The sequence below is a fragment of the Dendrobium catenatum genome, unplaced genomic scaffold, assembly GCF_001605985.2.
Source record: "Dendrobium catenatum unplaced genomic scaffold, ASM160598v2 fragScaff_scaffold_1132, whole genome shotgun sequence".
Lineage (NCBI taxonomy): Eukaryota > Viridiplantae > Streptophyta > Magnoliopsida > Asparagales > Orchidaceae > Dendrobium > Dendrobium catenatum.
Window position 1 is genome coordinate 822,568 of NW_021319594.1, and position 15,819 is coordinate 838,386.

Below are 15,819 nucleotides of genomic sequence, written 5' to 3' on the forward strand. Positions count from 1 at the left end.
CCTTGGTGGATTCTCTCGACCTCTTCCACACAGGTTAACGACGTCGAGCAAAGGCTCCGACATACAACCTCGGATAGGTCCTACATCATTGGTGGATTCTCTCGACCTCTTCCACACAGGTTAACGTCGTCGAGCAAAGGCTCCGACATACAACCTCGGATAGGTCATACATCCTTAGTGGATTATCTCGACCTCTTCTACACAGGTTAACGTCATCGAGTAGTGCTCTGACATACAACCTCGGATAGATCCTACATCCTTGGTGGATTCTCTCGACCTCTTCTATACATGTTAACGTCGTCGAGTAAATGCTCCGACATACAACCTCGGATAGGTCTTACATACTTGATGGAGTCTCTCGACCTCTTCCACACAGGTTAACGTAGTCGAGCAAAGACTCCGACATACAACCTCGGATAGGTCTCACATCCTTGGTGGATTCTCTCGACCTCTTCCACACAGGTTAATGTCATTGAGCAAGGCTCTAACATACAACCTCGGATAGGTCTTACATCCTTCATGGATTCTTTTAACTTCTTTCAAACAGGTTAACATCATCAAGTAAAGACACTGACATACAACCTCAGATAAATCATACATCCTTGGTTAACATCGCTAGAATGTCGTCAATGGACTTCCATCGGACTTTTGCACAAAGTTAAATTTCTACCTGATGTTGAATTTCCTCCTGTCGCTGAACTTTTTCCTTGCAGGACTTTCAACGGACTAATACCCGACGTTGTACTTCTACCCGACGTCAGACTTCTCCCTATCGTCAGACTTCTGCTCGTCAGCGGACTTCTACTCATTTTCGGACTTATGCTCGTCGACGAACTTTCGTCGGTCTTCTACCCGACGTTGTACTTCTACCCGACGTCGGACTTCTCCCCGTCGTCGGACTTCTGCTCGTCAGCAGACTTCTACTCGTCGTCGGACTTCTGCTCGTCGATGAATTTTCGTCTGTCTTCTACCGACAGTACTTCTACGCGACGTCGGACTTCTCCCTGTCGTCGGACTTCTGCTCGTCAGCAGACTTCTACTCGTTATCGGATTTCTGCTCATCGACGAACTTTCGTCGGTCTTCTACTCGACACAGTACTTCTACCCGACGGCGGACTTCTCCTAGTCGTCGAACTTCTGCTCATCAGCGGACTTCTACTCGTCATCGGACTTCTGCTCGTCGACAAACTTTCGTCGATCTTCTACCCGACAGTGCTTGTACACGACTACGGACTTCTGCATGTCGTCAGACTATTAACCGTCGTCGGACTTCTGCCGTCGACGAACTTTCGTCGGTCTTCTACCATGCGTCGGACTTCTGCGTGCCGTCGGACTACTAACCGTCATCGGACTTTTGCCCGTCGACGGACTTTCGTCGGTCTTCTACCCGACGCTATACCTCTACCCGACTACGGACTTCTGTCTGTCGTTGGACTACTACCCGTCGTTAGACTTCTGCCCGTTGATGGACTTTCGTTGGGCTTCTACTCGACGTTGAATTTCTACCCGTCATCGTACTTTTCCCCGACGTCAGAATTCTACTCGACGCCAAGTCTCCACCCCTCATCGGACTTCTATTCACCGTCAGCCTCCTACCTGACGCCGTATTTCTACCCGACACTGGGTTTCTGCACTTCAACAGTCTTTTCAACCTCCCTCCTTACAACGGTCTCTCCGACCTCCATCTCCAAACAACTAACATCAGAACTCCACAGGATATCTCGAAGAATAGAGGAAGAATGAGGGATCTCCGGACGTCCTTGCAAAGAGAGGGGCCTTGGAGAGCCAAGGGAAAGCCTCAATTGTAAGAATGGAGGGAGAAGGGAAAATCTCCGGACTTCCTTGCAAATAGAGGGGCCTTGGAAGACCAAGGGAAAGCCTCAATTGTAAGAATAGAGGGAAAAGAAAAAATCTCCGGACTTCCTTGCAAAGAGAGGGGCCTTGGAAGACCAAGGGAAAGCCTCAATTGTAAGAATGGAAGGAGAAGGAAAAATCTCCGGACTTCCTTGCAAATAAAGGGGCCTTGGAAGAACAAAGGAAAGCCTCAATTGTAAGAATAGAGGGAGAAGAAGATAAAGAACAAATTTTCTAAAGGCCTTATGGGTCTATTTATACTTTTTTGAAGAGAAGAGGGAAAGTTTCTAGAGTTCTCCAGAATTTTCGAATTTTTTAAATTTTTCTGAATTTTTCCGATTTTTTTTTTTTGAATTTTTTGGGATTTTTTCGGAATTTTTTGGGCCCCACACGTTCAAAAAAAAATTAAAAAACACGTTATCATGAAATTATCTTGATTGAGCACGAATCTCGATGCAAGCCCAACACAGAAACTTCAAAAATTAAATCCGGAAGCACCCGAACTCCGATTTCAGCGAGCTTACAGTTAAACTGAGCGTCTCGGGAATACAAACCCAACGACACCAAATTCAACCCAATTCGAGCCCAAATGGGTCCAAATCAAGGACCCGAAGCGTTGTTGGAAGGTTCAAACCACAATTTGAGTTACCAAACGATCTCCGATTTTAACGAGCTTATACTCGAATCGAACAGCTCGACGAGACGAATCCAACGAGCCCAAGATCGCCGAATTCCGACATCACTAAGGCCTTCAAATGTCCAACGAACGGTTTACAATCAAAGGGTTCAATATCGGCCGTCCATTCGACCACTCCCTATTCGCCCTTGATCTCACCCCTATTTACGAGATATGCCACTCTAGAAAATCTATAAATATAGCCCTCATTCTTCACAATGGGGGACCGAAGAAAGAAGAGATGAGGAGAAGAGAAGGAAGTAGAGGAAGAAGCTCCTCCTCGACCACCATCAGAACCTCGCCGGATCCTCGTCGGACCACCGCCGGAGCTTTGCCGGACTACCACATAAGGCCCTCACCCTCGCCGGACCATCGCCGGGACTTCACCGGACCACCGCTGGAGCCTCCCCGGACCACCGCCGGAGCCTCGTCGGACCACCACATGAGGCCCTCACCTTCTCCAGAGGCCCTCACCTTCGCCAAGGGCCCTCACCTTCACCAAAGGCCCTCACCAACACCTGAGGCCCTCACCTTCACCAAAGGCCCTCACCTTTGCCAGAGACCCTCACCTTTGCCAGAGACCCTCACCTTCGCCAAAGGCCCTCATCTTTGCCAGAGACCCTCACCTTTGCCAGAGGCCCTCACCTTTGTCAGACCATCGCCGAAGGCCCTAACCTCCATCGGACCACCGCCTGACGTTGTTGCTCTGCCGAACAGCCACTTGAGACCCTGTGCTCAACCAGGACACCACCTGAGGCCCGGACTTCTGCTGGGTCACTACTTGACGCCTAGAGTTCTACCAGAGTATCGCCCTACTACAACGGTCTTTCAGACCCCGGTCTCCTGCCGACTACGGTCCTACTGACCTCCGTCGCCTACTATGGTCCTTCCGACCTCCATCAATAGATAACGGTCTTTCTGACCCAGGTCTCCTGCCGGCTACGATCCTTCCGACCTCCGTCGCCTACTATGGCCACTCCGACCTCCATCACCAGACAACGGTCACTCAGACCCCAGTCTCCTGCCGACTACGGTCCTCTCGACCTCCGTCGCCTACTATGGTCCTTCCGACCTCCATCACCAGACAACGGTCTTTCCGATCTCCATCCTATCGACTATGGTCGTGCTGACAAAACAAATACATCTATTGTAACTCCCACCATGTAATACACTTTATATGATGTACATTTGTGACATCAAGCCAAGGCCTTCTCCCTAAGAAGGCCTCATTTGTAATCGACTACAAATACTAGTGGATTCATTCAATCTGGGCCAGGCCCCATGGTTTTTCCCCCTTTTCAGGGGTTTTCCACGTAAAAACTCTGGTGTCTCTTATGAACGCTGCACCCTCTCACTTATCTGATTGTGTGCTGGATCTTCGTACAATGCTAAGACGTTAAACTATATATTTCTCTACCGCCGCGAATACTCCAGGACGCAACAATAAGAAATGTCTTTTGTAATATTTTCTAGCTAAATATTTTTAGTTCTACCTCTACCTTTCGTAACATAGGTCAAATCCAATACATCTACTCTCTTAACCGAGTATGAGAATGTTGACATTTTGTGTCCAAACCATTTAAGGAGACTCTCTCTAATCTTATGTACCATTGGAGCTACTCCAACCCTTTCACATACATACTTGTTTCGCATTCCATCCCAAAGAGTGAAGCCACTCATCCACCTGAGAATTCTCATTTCTGTAACTCTTAATTTAACTTTATGTTTCTCTTTGAATGGCCAACATTTTGCGCCATAAGGCATTGTAGGTCTTATCACTATCTTATAGAATTTCTTTTATGTTTGAGGGATAATTTTCTATTACACAACAGACCCTACGCATTCTTCCACTTCATTCATCCAACTTGAATTCTACAAATAATATCTCCATGTATTTCATCATCACTTTAAACAATAGATTCAAGATATCTAAAAGGTATACTCTTATTAATGATTTGATCTCCCAAAATCACAATACCCCACTAGATCTAATACTATTAAATAGATCTCACCAAAATAGATAAATTTGTATTTCATGTGTGTTTGATCTTTGTTGCGTTTGTTTTTCTCCATGATGATTTAGAGGCAAATGAAAATTATTGTAGCAAGAACCAATAGTGATGCAACTTTAAGTTCTTAAATCATGTAGGAGAACACTAGGCATGCAAATAAAACACTTCCTTTCAATATCACAAAAACAAACACCAAATGATGGAAACTTAGTATAAAACAAATGTGGGAAAATGGTTAGAAATTCACGCAAAGAAAAAAAGGAAAAAAAACACAAATTAAAATACCCTCAGAATAACCACGATTGGTCACCTCACATGCAAATCATAAACTAGGAAAATATGCTCAAAGGAAAGAACAAACTTGTGATCCACCACTGAAATTATGATCCAGCACACTTTAACGCTCCTCTGGCAAATACCAACAAAACATGGTACAACACCACCTTACAACTCTCAATGTTTAGAGAAGAAATATACTGGTGGAAGGGAAAATATGTAGGGAAGAAGTAGAAAGAAGGTTGAGAGGAAGAAATAGGGATTATGGAGAAGACAACTCGCAAGCTAAGAAGAAACTCACATGTTTCACTCTTTTTTTCACTTCACCGACAACCTTCCACAATAGAGATTCAATCACTATATATAGGAGGGGGAAAAAGCATTAATTTGATTGCATAAATGTGCCTCCAAAATAGCCAATAAGACCCACCCAAATCAGTCCTCACAAGAAGAAGTCAAAGCATCGTGCACAGGAATCAGCAAGGGGAAAATCAGGCAGCTAGTAGCAGGGAAACTGAGCAACCATAGGGAAAACTGAGCAGCCAATAGGGAAACCAAGCAGCCAACAGGAAAATTGAACAACCAGCAAGGAAAATCGAGCAGCCAGCTGACTAAGGGAAAAAATGGGCCAAGCCTAATAAAAAATAGCCCATAAATAATCACCCAAGCAGCCACCAAGGAGCAAAAAACAATGACACAAGTGGAAGGACAATGGTGTGAACCAACCTGAGAGCACTGAACCCAGCATGATCATGGGTTGTTTTCCATCATATGGACAATACAGAATAAAATTCATAACGTTCAATATTAAAAAAAATTATATATATATATATATATTCAAGACCACATCAAATAGTCGAATCACAATAGAAACATGTCTTTACATCACTCAAGTGGATAGTGATGTCAAGACAAATCTGTCCATGTAGTGAATGATATCAAAAGAAGCACAAACAAGGCAAAGCCAAATGAGAGTCAACGTGATAGGAAACACTTGTAGATCTCAAGTATTTCCTATCAATCTTTGAAAAACAACGAGAATTCTCCACAAAAATCCACACAAAATCACGAAAACAGTACATAATTTGTATTATTTGATAAAATTTAAACGAAAAATAGCTAGATACAGTTGATCCTCGATTCAAGAGGAGGATCGATCTCTCCCAAATTCTCTAGACATTGTTAGAGCCCAAAGGAAACCTAAACCTAAGAGATCTCAAATTTCAGCCAAATTCAAAATGTCCTAACCCTAGGAAAACAAACTATTTAATGCATACAATTAAAAAGGAAAACTCTAAATAGTCCCTACATTTAAATTTCCCTCCTAACTCCCTTAAAAATCCTTTCAAATTGGCTCACGTGGATCTTGCAGCTTGTGCAGCTTATACAGGAGGCGGATTCTTCCGCCTCTTCTTACGTTGAGCAGGACAGGCTGGACCGGTCCAATGGACCGGCCTAACAATACTCCCCTTCTAAAGATCCACCTTGTCCTTAAGGTGGAAGCACAACAACCTCCTCAATTCCCTCCGCATCACAAATGGTAAGAACTTGAAGAGTTCGATCCTTACACTTGTGCCCGTCGTATACCTCTCGTTACATTTGAAACAGAGCCCCTTCTCCCTTTTATCCTGTAATTTTGTTTCTGTGACCTTCTTAAAGTTGTCCCCCAGTCTTACTCCTACTGTCTTCTCATTTGAAGTCTCCCAAAGAGTACCCAACGTCGGCTCCTTGGGTGCCAGAAAGGTGGTGGCTTTTCCGTTTAGACCTCCTGAGTTGCTGCCTTCCGTCTCTCTCTCCAGGTGCCTCTCATCCTCCACCAACTGAGCTAGCTCCATAGCCTCTCACAAATCACGAGACTTCATTACTTTCACCGCTGCCCGGATCTCTGGCATCAGTCCCTTCATGAAAATTTCTTCTAGCACTGTCTCACGAAGACGGTCCAATCAACTAGCAAGGTACTCGAATTTCTTCCAATACTCCATCACTAAACCATCCCGTGTCAAAGCGAAGAACTGCTCGTAGAAGTCTACTTCCCTGCTGGTTTGGAAGCATTCCAACAGGAAGTTCTTAAACTCCCTCCAGGTCCTTATTGGTTGCCTCATATCCCTCCATTGGTACCATGTTAAAGCTTTCCCTTCCAAGCACATCCCAGTCGCCGTCAGCTTATCCTCCTCTGTCAACCTATTGACAGTAAAGTACCTTTCCACCCTGTAGATCCACCCATGTGCATCATCTCCCTCAAAGATAGACATCTTCAGTTTCCTCACCCTTAGTTCGCCTTTGTTCCCTATGTTTCCTTCATAATTTCACATTCCCCAAGAGGGTGGTTCCCCCCAAGTATCCCAATCATCCCTTCTACGTTCATACCCTAGCCTTTCATCAAATTCTCACATTGTCCTCTCAAACTCAGTACCCCTTGGATCATAACAAATTGTTCCCCTTTCAAATTCAGCCCCCTTTGATCATAATTACCTATTTTCCTTTCCAATCTTGCCCCTCTCTTCTCCAAATCAACACATCTTCGTTCTTGCCCTACCTCCTCACGCCTCTCCTCATACCCTCTGTCAGGCTCCTCCCTAGGAATAGGCTCTATGAGAGGTGTTTTCTCTTCTCCCTTTCGAGTCTCCACCTCTTGATCTCCCCTTTGTCTGATTGGCTTAGGATTTTTCCCATCTCCCTGGCTGTCGGCGCCTTCCCTCCCCTTCGACGGCGATATTATGGTTTGACCCTCGAGCATTTTCTTCAACATCTTCCTCAGGTTGGAAAAATTCTTATCTATATTCTCGTGGATGGCTGAAATGTCTTTCTTTAAATCTGAAGCTTGAGTTTGTAGATTGAAAATCTCATATTTTATTTGTCTGATCTGCACTTTGAGGCGTTCTTCGATTGCATTCATTTTCTTGGCCGCCATCAATACCCGGATTTTTGTAGAATCAAAAATCTGGAATTCAACCCTTTTAAACAGCAAATAACCCTTCTTCCGGCTGGAAAACAGCAACAAGTTTTCACAGTCAAAACTCCGAAACAGTCCCAAAATCTGCTATGATACCAATTTAATGGGAAACAATTGTAGTTCTCAAGTATTTCCTATCAATCTTCGAAAAACAACAAGAATTCTCCATAAAAATCAACACAAAACCACGAAAACAGTAGATAATTTGTATTATTTGATGAAATATAAACGAAAAATAACAAGATATAGTTGATCCTCAATTCGAGAGAAGGATCGATCTCTCCCAAATTCATTAGACGCCACTAGAGCCCAAAGGAAACCTAAACCTAAGAGATCTCAAATTTCAGCCAAATTCAAGATGCCCTAACCCTAGGAAAACAAACTATTTAATGCATAAAATCAAAAAGGAAATCTCTAAACAATCCCTACATTCAAATTTCCCTCCTAACTCCCTAAAAAATCCTTCCAAATTGGCTCCCGTGGATCTTGCGGCTTGTGCGGCTCATACAGGAGGCGAACTCTTCCGCCTCTTGTTACATTGTGCTGGTGCCATATGGACTGGCTGGACCGGTCTAACATAATAAATGACAATGTGAAAGACATCGAGAATCCTCTAAAACTTAATGCAAATAGTCCAATAAAATTAAACTAGTCTTTCCAGTCCTTGAATATTATGGAAATTAGAGATGTGGTAATCAAGATTGCTAATGGAAACACTTATAATTTGAACAAACTCAGACACATTTCTATCTTGAGAAGAAACTTCAGCTTCATTCGACAACTAGTTGTAAAAGCATGTCATGCCACTTTAGATGTTAATACTTGGAAAGCAATGAAAGGTAACTTGGTGAATGATAGGGTAACAAGATGTGTACTCTCAACATCACCACCACCAAAAAGTACAGTAGGAGATGCCACCAACGCATAGGAAAATTTTGATCTATGGTATTAAATACTAAGGCATATGAGCGATAAAGACCTAAAGATTTTCCATACAATGGTAAAATTATCAAGCCAAAATTTTCCCTTATCAAATCCTTGCAAAATAAGATCAAGATATTCCTCTATTGTAAATATTTGATTGAGATTTGAAATACATGCTTAAATATTTTGTATTTGCTATGATATTATTATTTTTTAATTAAAAGGTTACAAGACACAAATAGAAAACGTTGTTTCTTTTTTTTTTTACTCTTTTGTGTACATACACTTTCGAGCTTGCCTCTAAAAAAGTATTAAAGATTTTAAATTAATTGCTTTAAAAGGTTAGTGGGTATTATAGTTTGTTATTATTAAGACCTTGTAATCTTTGGAGAGATTTTGTAACTAATTATAGTTTTCCTTATTACCAATATAAATTAAATATTTGCTGGAGGAGCTTGGTATCTCACAAAAGCAAAGAAAATGGATAGAAGAGGAAGTGGGGAGTTGATTTCTCTTCACCAATACAGAGAAGAAGGAAAGGGGGATTTTGGATTGCTTTCATTCAACGACACAACAGTTGGACTCTGGCATGTGTCTTGCCCCTAGCGAGAAAGCAGTCTGCAGCAATAGTCTTCATTTACTTCCTCACTCCATTCTTTGGTTAATACAAGAGATTATGTTCTCTCAATATTTAGTATCAACCATGGAACGTTTATGTTTTCTACTTCATTAAATTCAACAAGTGGATGCATTTCGTAAAACGGGTAACTCTAAATCATCTCTATATGAAGAGAGATCATTGATATCTCTCTTTTGAAACTTAATGAAACTATTTGATCCTAATGTGACCACGGATGTTAGTCGATCTCACCAAACCACACAAATTTGTATGCGTTTCCGTTTGTGTCTTCGCTATGATTATTTTTTCCCACATGCTATTGCTCACTTATATTTTATCAGTTTAACAGTGCCTGCATTCAACTATTGCAAGCCAAAGCTGTTTTTTCTAATTGGTTCCTTATTGGGCACCTTCATCAAATAGAAATATGGTTAAACTGTTCTGAATTATGAACTTAGAGATAATATGTAACTATGCTCTTTACAAGGTCACCTAAAGATCAAATAATCATGCAAAATAACCATTTTACATTCCTTATGATGACCATAAAGCATAAAATTGAAACACCACTTCGAATTATGTATGATCCTATTTTCCTATTTGTTTCTAAAATTTTTTGTCTATGTACATCCACATATTGATTGTATTTCTTAGCCAAGCTGATTTTGTTATGGTTCAGATTCGAGCTATGGTGATCATAAACCCAGGAAACCCTACTGGACAATGTCTCAGTGAAGCCAATTTAAAGGAAATATTGTTGTTTTGCTATCGAGAAAACTTAGTCCTGCTTGCAGATGAAGTTTATCAACAAAATATATATCAGGACGAGCGGCCTTTCATAAGTGCTAGAAAGGTAATTTCCTCAGTTAAGCATTGCAGTCCATTTTTTTGCCAATTGGTGCTACTTTAAGCTCTTTTATCACTCCAAAATTCTTCAATAATGCTAGATATTGTTGGATATGGGCCCTCCTATCAGCAAGGAGGTGCAACTTGTTTCCTTCCACACTGTTTCAAAAGGATACTGGGGCGAATGCGGACAGCGTGGAGGATACTTTGAGATGACTAATCTTTCTCCGCAGGTTTAGCCTTCTTCCTTTTCCTCTAGCATTTGAAGAATTACTCATATTAGTTCCAATAGTTCGTTATCTTTTTAGTAAATAAAGTTAACGCCATGCTTTCAGGTTTTACTTAGTTCAAAATTGTTGTTTCTGAATTGGTGCTACTTCTTTAAGCTGAAAAGCAGAAGTTATTTAGGACTACCAAAAATTTTTCTTCTGTAAGCTTTTGAGCTGAAGATAAATATGACAGTAAAGAGTATGAAAGAAAGTTTTCAAAGTTCTTTCTTCCTTAAAAAAAAGCAGCTTTGCAGTAAAATCTCCACTTTTATCATTATGTAGGGAAGCTTGTGTTATCTCGTTCCATAACAAAAAAAAGCTATTTTAATTTTAAAACAAAAGCAGCTTGACAATTATATGCTAATACTGAGTTCTATTTTGTTTTTCCCACAGACCGTTGATGAAATTTATAAAGTTGCTTCAGTTTCACTGAGCCCCAATGTCCCTGGTCAGATTTTTGTAAGTAAATTTTGCTTAATCAATATACTTTGTGGTATTGTTAGAGGGGGTTGGCCCAGAACAGTAATTTCCATGTTGCCTCCATTATGATATGGAGGCCATGGACTGGAATCATGAAAACAGCTTTGCAAAGATAAAGGCTGCATAGATTCAGTCCTCAAGCCCTACATTGATAGGATAATCATGCACCGGAAATATTTCTCAATAAAACTTTGAACTATTGATGCAACATAGAAAATCGTCGGTTGTGATTGGAACTCTAAAAGTTTTCCAGTGATTCAATGAGTTTTTTCTATGTTTAATTATAAGAGAGTCGCTCTGAGATATGTTTATTTTTCTTTTCAGCTAGGGTTGATGGTGAATCCTCCAAAGCCAGGTGATATCTCCTACTTGAAATACTCTGCAGAGAGGTTAGGATGGATCTTCGAAACCTTCCCTTAAAACTTTTAATTTTATTTTATTTCTTAGAATCTTTTAGTAAAAGTCAGCTCAAACTAGTCCTACTTATAATACAGAATAGTAGAAACTATATATTTTAATTCACATTAATAATTTATAAAATATAAAAACCTGTTCATGGTGTTTCGTGCCCTACTTTTTCTTGCACGATGTTGGCTTCGTTTGGGACGGCTTTCTTGTTACTTCTTAAATTAAATTTTTTTACTAAAAAACTGCTTTAAGAAGCGATAAGAAAGCCATCTCAAATGAAGCCGTAATCTCACATTACTAGATGCTACAGAAATTTATGATTATCATATTAACATTGACGGGTTTTTGTTATCTTATGTAGCAAAGCAGTCCTAGATTCCCTTAGGAGAAGAGCTCATATAATGACTGATGGATTTAATAGCTGCAAAAATGTAGTTTGTAATTTTACAGAAGGTGATGAGTCCTTGATAATACTACTGCATCTTGTTTTTCTCAAGCATCTTTAGTATTGTTGTTTAATGTTCTTTAAAAATGATTTCAGGTGCTATGTATTCATTTCCACAAATTCGCTTACCACCAAAGGCAATTGAAGCTGCAAAAAAGGCTGGAAAGGCTCCTGATGTTTTCTATTGCCTTAAGCTCTTGGAAGCTACTGGTATTTCTACAGTTCCAGGCTCAGGATTTGGCCAGAAGGATGGGTTAGTGCTCAATAGTTTTTAGTTACCGTTCATCCTTTAAGCTACATAATTTGTCAAGTTTTGTTCATGCAATTTCATCATCTCCCACTTCTTCTTGATTAACTTGGAAAGATTCTTCGAATTTGTGCACTTTGTTTTTCAGTTCATTTGATCTATACCTTCTTGCACGCCCCATTTTAAGCCTCGATGTTGGACTGAAATGAAAGCCTGAATCTGATGCAGTTCTTTTTAACAAAATCCCTTACAATTCGGTGTTGTTTGTTCAATCTTGGTCTAGTGACAAAAATGCTATAACATGCTTGGTTTTTTGGGTTCTTTTTGGGGTTCTTTGTGTTCGCTTTTTATTTTTATTATTTTTGTTTTTTATCAAATCATTAATAAGAGTACACATTTTAGATATGTTGGGTCTAATGTTCAGAGTAATGGCAAAATAGATGGGAATATTATTTATTAGAATTCAAGTTGAATGTTTGAAGTGGAGGAATGCATCGGGCTTGTTGTGTGATAGAAAAGTCCCCCTCAAACTTCAGGAAAACTACTATAAGATGGTGGTGAGACCTGCAATACTTTATGGTGTTGAATGTTGGCCGTTAAAAGAGAAGCATAATATTAAGTTAAGTGTTGTAGAGATGAGGATGCTCAGTTGGATGATTGGCTTTTCTCTTAGATACAAGATACGAAACGCGTATATACGTGAAAAGGCTGGAGTAGCTCCAATGGAAGATAAGATTGGAGAGATTCATCTTAGATGGTTTGGTCACATTAAACGGCAGCCTTCCGATGAGCCGGTTAGGAGAGTAGATGTATTAGATTTGATATGTTAAAACAGGTAGAGATAGACCTAAAAGACTTGGTTTGAAAATACTAGAAATAACCTTTCTTAATTAGATTTAAATGATAATTTGACTCTTAATAAGACACAATGGAGAAAAAAGATTATCTGAATCTTCAATTCTGAAACTTTTGTACTCTACAATTTCTGATAATCAGTTTTTTTTCTATGGACAGCGTTTTTCATCTAAGGACAACCATACTACCAGCTGAGCAAGATATGCCTGCTATAATGGCCAGCTTCAAAAAATTCAATGACGAGTTCATGGAGCAATATGAGAATTACAGAGGATTTTCCAGGATATGACTCCTGTAAGTAAAGAAACTTCAATGTTTGATGCATATTTGTGTGGGAAATGAGAAAGAAATAGCCATTATACTTTAATTCATGTAATTTCTGAAAGGAATTTCCAATGTCCATATCATTACTGTAATTCTGCAGCAGTGAAGGGAACCTAAACCCTGCATGTTTGGTCTTTCCATGTTATTTGGAAAGTCTGATACTCAAAAGTATGTGATTGCCTTTCTCTGGCATATTTAAGTATAGTTTTTTTAGATATGAAATAGTTATTACTTGCACTCATAAAAATATGTATGATAATATTTATTAAAGGGGCAATTTTTTTATCATTTTTTATTTTTCTTTTTGAGCTTTTTTTTAAATATATATATATTTGGTTTGTTTATATATATATATTATAATCAATTTGATAAGATGCCCTAAGTCTTGTGGTTTTAAAGGAAGATGTTGTAATTTGCAAACAAAGTCTAAAGGTGTAAGGTAAAGGAGAGGAAAAAAAAAAAAATTTGTTGTAACTTTTTTTTTTTCTTTTATTGTACCTAACATAATTTGGTGAACTAAAAAATCCATAGTCTCTTATATTTAGACTTAGGGTAAGTTTGAGATAATTTTTTTTTTTGTTTTACTTTTAGGTTTGGAGATTGAAAGAATTTTTTGGCTTACTAAACTTTTTAATATTATTTTGAAGGCTAAAAAGATGTTAGATCATTAAAGAATGAGTGTGTTAATTCTTATTTTTAAGAATAAAGTTGATACACATGAGTGCGAATTATAGAGGAATTAAGTTAATGTGTCATACTTTAAAACTATGGGAGCGAGTTATGGAGCGTAGGTTGTGGCGTGATACTATTGTTTCTCAAAACCAATTTGGATTCATGCCAGGTAGGTTTACTATGGAAGCCATACATTTATTGAGAGGTTTGATTGATAAATATAGAGAAAATAAGAAAGATTTACATATGATATTTATTGATTTAGAAAAAGCATATGATAAAGTTTCAAGAGAAGTGCTATGGAGAGTTCTTGAAAAGAAAGGAGTTAATAACACTTTTATTCAAATCATTAAAGATATGTATGCAAGAGCTATTACTTGTGTTCAAACTTAGGTGTTTTGACCAAGTATTTTCCTATTTCGGTTGGGTTACATCAATGATCAGCCTTAAGCCCATATCTTATTGCTTTAGCATGGATGTTTTCACTAGACATTTGCAAGAGGATGTACCTTGGTGGCTTGGTGTATGTTTTTTGCTGATGATATTCTTCTTGTTGATAAGACTAGAGAGGGAGTTGAAGGTAAATTTGAATTATGGAGGTCAACTTTAGAGTCTAAAGGTTTTCGCTCGAGTAGATCTAAAATTGAAAATATTGAGTGTAATTTTAGTAGCAATAGACTTAGTGAGGGGATTGTGACTTTGGGCGATCAAGTCATTAATAAGAGTGCACGTTTTAGATATCTTGGATCTATTGTTCAGAATGATGGTGATATTGATGGGGATATTATCAACATAATTCAAGTTGGATGGTTGAAGTGGAGGAATGTATCGGGCTTATTGTGCGATAGAAAAGTCCCCCTCAAACTTAAGGGAAAATTCTATAAGATGGTGGTGAGACCTGCAATGCTCTATGGTGCCGAATGTTGGCCATTAAAAGAGAAGCATAATACTAAGTTAAGTGTTGCAGAGATGAGGATGCTTAGGTGGATGAGTGGCTTGAGCCTTAGAGATATGATACAAAATGAGTATATACGTGAAAAGGTTGGAGTAGCTCCAGTGGAAGATAAGATTAGAGAGAGTCGCCTTAGATGGTTTGGTCACATTAAACGAAGGCCTCCCAATGACCTGGTTAGGAAAGTTAAGGTATTAGATTTGACTTATGTTAAGAAAGGTAGAGGTAGACCTAAAAAGACTTGGTTAGAAAATATTAGAAATGATCTTTCTTTATTAGATTTAAATGAGAATTTGACTTTTAAACATAATGGCGAAAAAAGATTCATATATCCGACCCCACATAGTGGGACAAATGCTTGATGTTGTTGTTGTTGTTTACTTTTCATATCACAATCATGTTTCTACTAGTTATTATTAATTTTTTATTTTTAAGAAATTTTTGTATTAAAATGTTGATTTTTACATCAGCATACAAATAATTTATTTTCTCAACAAGAAGTTACAGTTATCCAAACAAACACTTAGCATGATAGATGTCGAAGGGCTTTGTGAGGATGCTAGAGATAAATCCTCTTACATCACATGGTTGCATGTATATCATTGTATTTTACTATATGAAGGAAATAATAATGTAAATGAATTAAAATTATATTTCAAGTGATTTGGTTGAGAAGAGATTGAGTAAAAATATTTTTTTCCTATTTAATTCATAAAAATTAAAGTTTTATTTACCATAATAATATGTTAATAAATTTTTTAAATGAAAGGTATTTACATTACCTTGAGGTTCTTCAAATCAAATCAAGACTAATAGCTTTTTCATTGAGCGTCTCTTCGGGATGACTGTAATTTTTTTTATAAATATAATTATAAAGTTATTACGAGTAAATGAATTTTTTTAAATGTCTTACAAGTAAAAAAATGTTTTAAAAGCAATCAGAAAAGTAAGTAAAATAGAAGTGTGATTATAATCTGAAATACAAAATAATACGAAAATTATCCCAA

General features: G+C 38.7%; 1 protein-coding gene across 1 annotated transcript in view; it reads left to right on the forward strand.

Annotated features, from left to right (window-relative positions):
- The window catches only part of LOC110110983 (glutamate--glyoxylate aminotransferase 2), a 30,394-nt gene extending 16,969 nt beyond the window's left edge, over nt 1-13,425 (forward strand). Inside the window, exons 8-14 of the mRNA XM_020842651.2 lie at nt 9,994-10,167; nt 10,262-10,393; nt 10,823-10,888; nt 11,234-11,298; nt 11,679-11,770; nt 11,859-12,015; nt 13,024-13,425. Coding sequence (XP_020698310.1) covers nt 9,994-10,167; nt 10,262-10,393; nt 10,823-10,888; nt 11,234-11,298; nt 11,679-11,770; nt 11,859-12,015; nt 13,024-13,153 — 816 coding nt within the window. The 3' untranslated portion in view covers nt 13,154-13,425. The remainder of the gene's footprint in view (nt 1-9,993; nt 10,168-10,261; nt 10,394-10,822; nt 10,889-11,233; nt 11,299-11,678; nt 11,771-11,858; nt 12,016-13,023) is intronic.
- The last annotated feature ends 2,394 nt before the right edge of the window (nt 13,426-15,819 follow it).